The sequence below is a fragment of the Mastigoproctus giganteus genome, chromosome 8 (genome assembly GCF_048544385.1).
Source record: "Mastigoproctus giganteus isolate SK-2022 chromosome 8, ASM4854438v1, whole genome shotgun sequence".
Classification (NCBI taxonomy): domain Eukaryota; kingdom Metazoa; phylum Arthropoda; class Arachnida; order Uropygi; family Thelyphonidae; genus Mastigoproctus; species Mastigoproctus giganteus.
The window spans coordinates 225480957-225488843 of record NC_143582.1 but is presented as its reverse complement, the minus strand read 5'-3'; the positions used below and the strand labels follow the sequence as shown (position 1 = coordinate 225488843).

At 38.6% G+C, this 7887-nt stretch overlaps 1 protein-coding gene across 1 annotated transcript in view; it reads right to left on the bottom strand.

Moving 5' to 3' along the window:
• Positions 1 to 7887, bottom strand: part of LOC150082376 (sodium-independent sulfate anion transporter-like) — a 183716-nt gene that overhangs the window by 101125 nt on the left and 74704 nt on the right. Inside the window, exon 8 of the mRNA XM_090380497.1 lies at positions 5478 to 5671. Within this exon, the coding sequence (XP_090236623.1) occupies positions 5478 to 5671 (194 nt within the window). The remainder of the gene's footprint in view (positions 1 to 5477; positions 5672 to 7887) is intronic.

Below are 7887 nucleotides of genomic sequence, written 5' to 3'. Positions count from 1 at the left end.
ACAGCTAATGGAGAAAGCAAATGAATATAAAACACCATTATGCCTGGCAATTGTGGATTATGAAAAGGCATTTGACTCCATACAGCATAAGGCAATGTTTCGGGCACTGGAAAAACAAGGCATAGATACCCCATATATTATGATTTTGAAGAAAATATGAGAGTGCTACCTCTTTTATTAGACTAGACAAAGACAGTAGGAAATTTAAAATTGAGAAAGGAGTTCGACAAGGAGACACAATATCTCCGAAGCTGTTTACTGCTGCCCTTGAGGAAGCTTTCAGAAGATTACACTGGTCGCAGAAAGGAGTCAATGTGAACGGAGAGTACCTAAACCATTTACGATTTGCAGATGACATTGTGGTCATAAGCCATGATCCCAAAGAATTAGAGGAAAATCTTAATCAGTTATGCACAGTTAGTAAGGATTTTGGACTAAAGATTCATATAGTTAAAACAAAAGTAATGATGAACAAGTATGCCACGGAAAGGGAAATAATTATTGAAGGAACAGTAATTGAAAAGGTGGAGTCATATACTTATTTGGGACGAGTTATTAGCTGTAATAATGATAAATGGCTGGAAGTCAAGAGAAGAATAAATTTTGGATGGATAGCATTCAGGAAATATAGTCATACTGAAGAGCAATATCCCAGTTTGTCTGAAACGTAAAATAATGAATCAATGTATACTCCCCACCATGACTTATGGAAGTGAAACTTGGGCACTCACCAGAAGAATGGAAGAGAAGCTGAGAACTACACAGCGAAGAATGGAATGAATTATACTGGGAATCAGACTGTTAGATAAGAAGAGAAACACATGGATTAGGCAGGAAACTCAAGTAATGGACATTCTTATCAAAACTAAAGAACTAAAATGGCCTTGGGCAGGACACATAGCTCGAATACATGATGACAGATGGACTAAGAAAATAACAGAATGGTACCCAAGAGGAGCTAGAAAAAAACTGGAAGACAAAGGCAGAGATGGATAGATGAAATTCATGAGTTTTTGGGTAGTAAATGGATGGCCAGTGCACAAAACAGAAGGAACTGGAAAGTTGCTGAAGAGGCCTTCATCCTGCAGTGGATTGAAAATGGCTGATGATGATGATGATGACAAACAATTTTTGATAAAATTGCCAAATACACAAATCAATATATTCAAACTGTTCAGTCAAACTACAGCCGGGAAATAGATCCTAAAATTGAGACAAAATTGAGATAAAAGCTTTTGTTGGCCTTCTTTTTTAGCTGGAGCACTAAAAACATAGATCGGAAGAGTTATGGGGAATTAATGGAAATGGCATTGAAAAATTTTGCTTAGTAATGAACCAGAGACACTTCAGGTTTCTCATCAGGTGTATAAGACTTGATGATCGAGCAATCAGGACCGAGAGAAGGAAACGTGATCGCCTTGCCCCCACATGAGAGAATTTCACTAAATTTGTAGGTGTCAGAATCTAACTACTGATGAGAAATAGAAGCCTTCAGAGGAAAATGCAGTTTCAAACAGCATATACCTTCAAAGCCCAACAAATATGGACTCAAAATATATGCCTTAGTAGATGCTAGGGTGCTGTACTCTTACAACCTTGAAATATATGAAGGGAAACAACCCAAGGTCCCATGAAATCAGCAATAGACCAGCTGATATTGTCAAAATAATGGCATTATTTTGACAATATCAGATTATTTTGTCAAAATAATCCACCGATAATGGTGGATTATTGGTTTACGGATGTCAGCTTAGTTTTGGAACTCAGAAAAAGAAAACTCTTATGTTGGAATGATAAAAATGAACAAATTGCTACTCCCAGTTGAATTAGTGTCAGAAAAGAGTTGACCTGAAAAATAGTTTGTCGTTTCAGTGAAGAAGCAACAATTGTTTCTTATGTATTGAAGAAATCAAAAAAAACCATCTTGATTTCCTCCTTGCATTTTGATGATACTATTGACTGTGAAACAGGTGACCAGCCAAATACCAGACAGAAATTATAATATTTTATAAAGCAACCAAAGTCTAGAGTAGATACCATGGATCAGATGAGTGTGACTTACAATGTGGCACGAGCTTGTTGTCATTGGCCAAAGGTGATATTCTACGGCATGCTCAACATTAGTGGAATCAATGCACAATTATCCACATGGGAAATGAAAGAGAAGTAAAGAGCCACAGACTCTTCCTCAAACAGCTTTCTGCGGAATTAGTGACTGAGGAACTTTATCAGAGGAGCCAGGTCCCTCAAGGTATAACTTCCCTACAACTAAGGTTACAGAGTACTGAGCCATCTACAAGTGCAGAACAGCAGAACATTCACAAGTGGTGCACTAATTGTTGGCAAGTAACAAAGAGAACCAGACTTACAAGGTATTTTTGCATAAATTGTAAACAATACCTCTGCTTAGAGCACAAAGAAATGATTTGTGATCATGCTCTAAAAAAGCAATGTTCAATGAACAAGACGAATATTGTAGCATGTACCATAATTTTTTGGTATACATGCACCTATTCTTACTCTCAGTTACCCTAACACAACTCATGTAATTACTTGTTCCGTGATGACTCCCAGCAGTTCTTGAAATCCCCAGCACCTTGTTTTCCAAGTATGCTGCTCATTCCAATAAAAGTAATGCAAGAATCACTATCATCACCTCTACCAGCGGCTACTGTTAATCTATTAATCTGTGTATTCCCGCAAGCTGGCAGTTTTCCTGAATGGTACTGATATGCTCTGACTGGGTCAGAGCATATTCGTACTATTTCGGATACGCTCCGACCCAGCCGTCTGGCCATTACAATTTAGCCTTTGACAAACTCACTTAAGTCTGCTGCCTTTCCCATCTGAAGAACAAGAGTAACACTGATTAACGGAGCTCAATATCAAGTGTTTTTTATACTGTGTCCTGACCCACACACGTGCCGTAGTTCACCTGCAATTGCTTCGATTTATATAACGACTCTCTAATCATAATGTTTTGTCTCATCAGTGTGTGTGTTAACTTGCCACAATATAGTCTTAGATGCTGATATGTCATAAAACCACTACACACACACACACACACACACACACACACACACACACACACACACACACACACACACACACACACACACACACACACACACAGTGGGCCCACCCCACTGTATGTGTGTGTGTTTTATGGAACGAATGGTAATTCGTTCCATAAAACCTCCCAGGGGCTAACATCTGGTGAGTATGGGCGTGTTTATATATACAGTGGGATATCAACTTACGATGACATCGACATCCGATGTTCTCAGGAACCGATATACCTTCCATATGATCATTTATTTTAATGACCGATGATATTTGCAGGTACTGATGGCTTTCCAATATAGCTGGAATGATACATAGGTGAAAATTTTCAGACAGGTGGTGCACGGAATATCACTCATACGATTGTTTCAGATCTATGACGATGTGAAACTTATAGCTCCATCAACCAGTGGCAGTGCTGTGCAGTTTGAAGACTAAACCCAGCAGAGGCTGATTCAAGCACTTCAAAAAAAGGGTGATTATCAAAGTGTTGAAAGGCATCCAGTGCTGATAAAAAAGAAGCTGAGACCTTTAAAATTGAATTCCAAGAGTTTGTTGATCAGGAGGGTTATCTTCCCCAACAGGTTGTTTTTAAGATTGACGAAACCGGCCTCTTCTGGAAGCAAATGCCCAGGAGAATCTACATCACTAAGGATCAGACTAGTTCACCTGGATATAAGCCTATGAAAGATAAGCTCACTCTCCTGTTGGGTGCCAATGCCTCTTGAGATTTTAAGCTGAAGCCTTTGCCTGTGTATCACTCTAATGCCCCCAGAGTATTTAAACAACAAAAGGTCTACAAAGGCATGCTGGGAGTATTTTGGCGCAGTAACAATGTTGTTGTTATTTGGTTTTTAGGAGCATTAGCAACTAAGGCCATATTACTCCGGGGATATGTGGTGGTCATTCCCTGACCTTTCCGCATCCTCCGTATTTGGTGGTCACAAGCTCGAACCTCAGTCTAATCAAGAAGCGTGTGCTATGCACTGCTGCTCCTGCCCACCTGGCTACGGAGGCACCACGTGCGCAGTAACAAGAAGACATTCTTGTTACTGCGCACGTGGTACATATCCTGTGGGTTACAGGATACGTCTTCAATGAATGGGAACTTGAAGTTATGTCCTTCAGTGAAGAGTTATCTTGAAAAAAAAAAATAGGCTTCTTGTGAAAGCACTGCTCCTGCTGGATAATACACAAGGCCACGATTCCAACCTTGTTCAATTTCTTGAGGCACAATTTGACTTTGGTCAAATTTTTGCCACCCAACACTAATCCTCTTCTTCAATCAATGGACCAGCAAGTGATTGCAAACCTCAAGAAAATCTGCACTACGAAAATGTTCACAAGTTGCTTTGCAGCAGCCTCTGGTGAAAATGCTGTCCCCTCAAAAGATTTTTGGAGGTCGAAGTTCAACATGCTGTATTGTGATGAGGCTGACTAAGTTCTTGGAATGATGTTTCCACCAAGTGCTGAAATTCAGTTGAAAAACATCTGGCATTTAATTATCCATAATGTTGATGGATTTGAAGATGTTGGTGCTTTGACAAATAATATATTGTTACTCTTGGTAAATCAATGGGTCTGGAGGAGGTTGGCGAAGAGGATGTGGAGGACCTTATTGACACTCATGGGCATGAGCTAACAACAGAGGAGCTACAAGATTTGAAGAAAATTACAGAGAGTAACACTGGAGAGGAAGAGGAAGAAAAAGAAACCCAAAAAGTGTCAGCTGAAGAGTTGAAGACTGTCATTTCTTGTTGTGAGTGTTTAAGAAAAGTGATAAAAACACCCTGACATTGAAACAAATAAATGTGCAAAATGGAAGACAAAGTCATTTCTTACTTCAGGAAGCTACAAAAAAAAGTCATCAAAAAACAGTCCACTATATGCTCTCCCTATATTCTAAAAATAAAAACAGGTGGGGTGGGGTAGCACCTCACCCTTATTGAAAATCACTAGGTATAAGTGAATAAGGAAATTTGTTCCATACAAGAAGCTACTGGTATAGCACGCATGTATTGAGCCAGTGCTATGCACCAGGGTCCCAAATAACCTGATACTATTATATTAAATCAAAGAAATTAAAAAAGGGTCCCAAAACAAATTTTATACTACAGTCCAAAATAATTTGCTATGTCACTAAGAAACAAACTGTGCTAAGTATTTCAAGTATAAATTACATGGAACTGAATTTGCTGAATAAACTGAATAAATTATTATTTTTTTATCTATAGTAGCGTAGTATAGAGAGATTGAAACAAATGTTTCTTTTTTCACATTGATTAAATATTAATTTGTTAGGTAGAGAGAGAGAGAGAGAGAGAGAGAGGTAGAGAGAGAGAGAGAGAGCATGAAAAGAAACTTAATGCTCTGAATGTGCAACTTCATCATGAAATACAAAGAATTTTGCTTACCTTACAAATGGCAATAAAATCTTTATGAATAGTTTGGTTTGTTGCATTATCATAATGATCATATGAAAAGACAGGGAGCTTGAATGAAGGTAATCCAGCTTCCACATACTGAGTCAGTGTCAAGGCATCAATATTGTATGAAAGGAGTATGGCAGCCAAACCTGCACATATGAGCACCATGAAAGCATTTTTTGCTGCCAGAAAAGAAAAGATTTTAAGAGTGACTGAAGAAAATAAATAAAAATCTGTTATACTTATTTAAAAAAGATTTAAATAAAATATATGACAGGAAAAAAACAAACATTAAACTGCAAAAATAAACCAAAATCATTTCCACATGTTCTCTGACACATAGATGGTACACAGTCAAGCTGAGTGGTCTTCTAGGCATCTCAGATCACAACTTGGTAATGGTCTCTTCTCCAATGAAGTCCTTTTTCTTGGAGCCATTCTCAACCTCATGTTTGACATTACAAGGATGCAAATGGGATGATCTGCGAGATTTTTATTCTTTTTCATTGCTGGATTAAAATCAACTTTTGTTGATGTTTCCGCAGATTGTGTCAGTGAAATTATTCTTGCAATAATGTAATCCTTTATTCCACACTGTACCTTACAATCTTATCCTTTATCCAGCCTTGGTTAGATAAAGGATAAGGTTGTAAGGTAGTAAGGGCCAGTTGTGCTAAGGATGTTCAAAATAAGAATGTTGCATATCACAACTAGCTTGAATCCAAATCTCCAGGTTCATTTTCTGCCTACACCAAAACTTGCAATTGTTATGTTTGTTATTAATCAGTCCTGACTAGATTTTCAAAACTCATAATTGCAGGTTAGTTTTAGAAATAATTTGAGTTGTTTTTTTTATTTGAATATACTAAACTGTAGCAGTAGTAGTGGCATGTGATGCAAGAAAGCAAGTCTATGAGCTTATGCAGCATTAGCCAAAAAAAAAAGAAGAAAAAAAAAAAAAAACACACCATTTCCTCCAAATGCCTGTTGAGTTCCTCCTTAAATTTATTTAACCTATCAAACTTCCATAAAAACAGATGGAAGTTTGTTCCAGCAATTAACCACCCACTGGCTAAAGGCAAATTTCTGCACATCTATTCTACATCTGTCTTTTCTTAATTTGAATTTATACCCCCTTAGGTTCGTAATCTGAACAAGTGGAAGGATCCCATCAGAATTCAGTGTGCTCAACCCATTCAAGGCCTTATACACCTCAATCAGATCACCGTGCAGGTGCCTAGTCTCCAGCTTACCTAGTCTAGGTAATCATATTCGTTGAGAGCATTAGTCCTGGCCTTTTGCACCAGGTCACGAATGGAGAGTTATTTGTTGGTAATTTCCTGTGATCAATTGTAGTCATGCGGTAGGTTCATGCTGTAGTCTTGAATGTCTCCTCCTTGGTTAGTTTCAATGGAGTTCTTCTATTCAGATGTTTCCATATTGTTGCGGATAGCGATTTCCGTTCTCCGTCTGTTAAAGATGTCCTGGGCATAGTGGCTGAACGCAGTGTACTCTTCCGAATCCAGGAGGTGATGCTCGTTGTCTTTTGGTACAAACTTTATACTGGTGTTTTAGTATTAAATCAGCTCACACCAACCATAAGAATAAGTATTTACTGTAACTAAAATATTTATTTACATATTAAAATAAAATAAATATTTACAAAAACTGCTATTATATTAAATATACATGTAAAAACATTAAAACTGTGATAAAATCCTTGAGATAAAATACACTAAAATAAACCGGATTAAAAGCGATAAAAACGATAAAAATCTCTGGAGCTTTCGGAAGCTTGCGCTCCCTTCCTCAGCAGTAACAAAACTTCCTGCAGCACGTCCATATATAACAGGCTCACGGTACCTATACACGTGGTGCAGTCGGCGCATGGTCTGAACTGGAAGCGGAAATAGCTCGGGAACGTGTTAAGCAAAACCGTTCATCCGTACTTAGGATAATAGTTTCAAACAGAGGATGCATACGCATACCTCTGTCCCTATTCATAATATTGTGGTCGGATGAACAGATTCGTAGGCTCTCGAGCCATTTACGGTTCCAGAACCCATGCGCTCGATCCATGATAATCGCATCCTCTGGGGAAATTTGATGCTGCTTCTCCCAAAAATGTTCGGCCACAGCAGACTTATTGTAATCAGCGGTTTTTATAGCATTTGCATGCTCCCCCAGACGATCCTTGAGCCGTCGTTTTGTCTCGCCCACATAACATTCCCCACAATCCGGGCATTTTATCCTGTATACTACTCCACTACTCAGGTCCTTTGCTATTGGGTCTTTTACCTGAGACAACACTGTGTGCAACCTCCGCCCGGGAAGCTGCACACAGCGTGTTTTATAGCCCCGCAAAATTCTAGCGAGATGCTCAGTAACGCCCGGATAG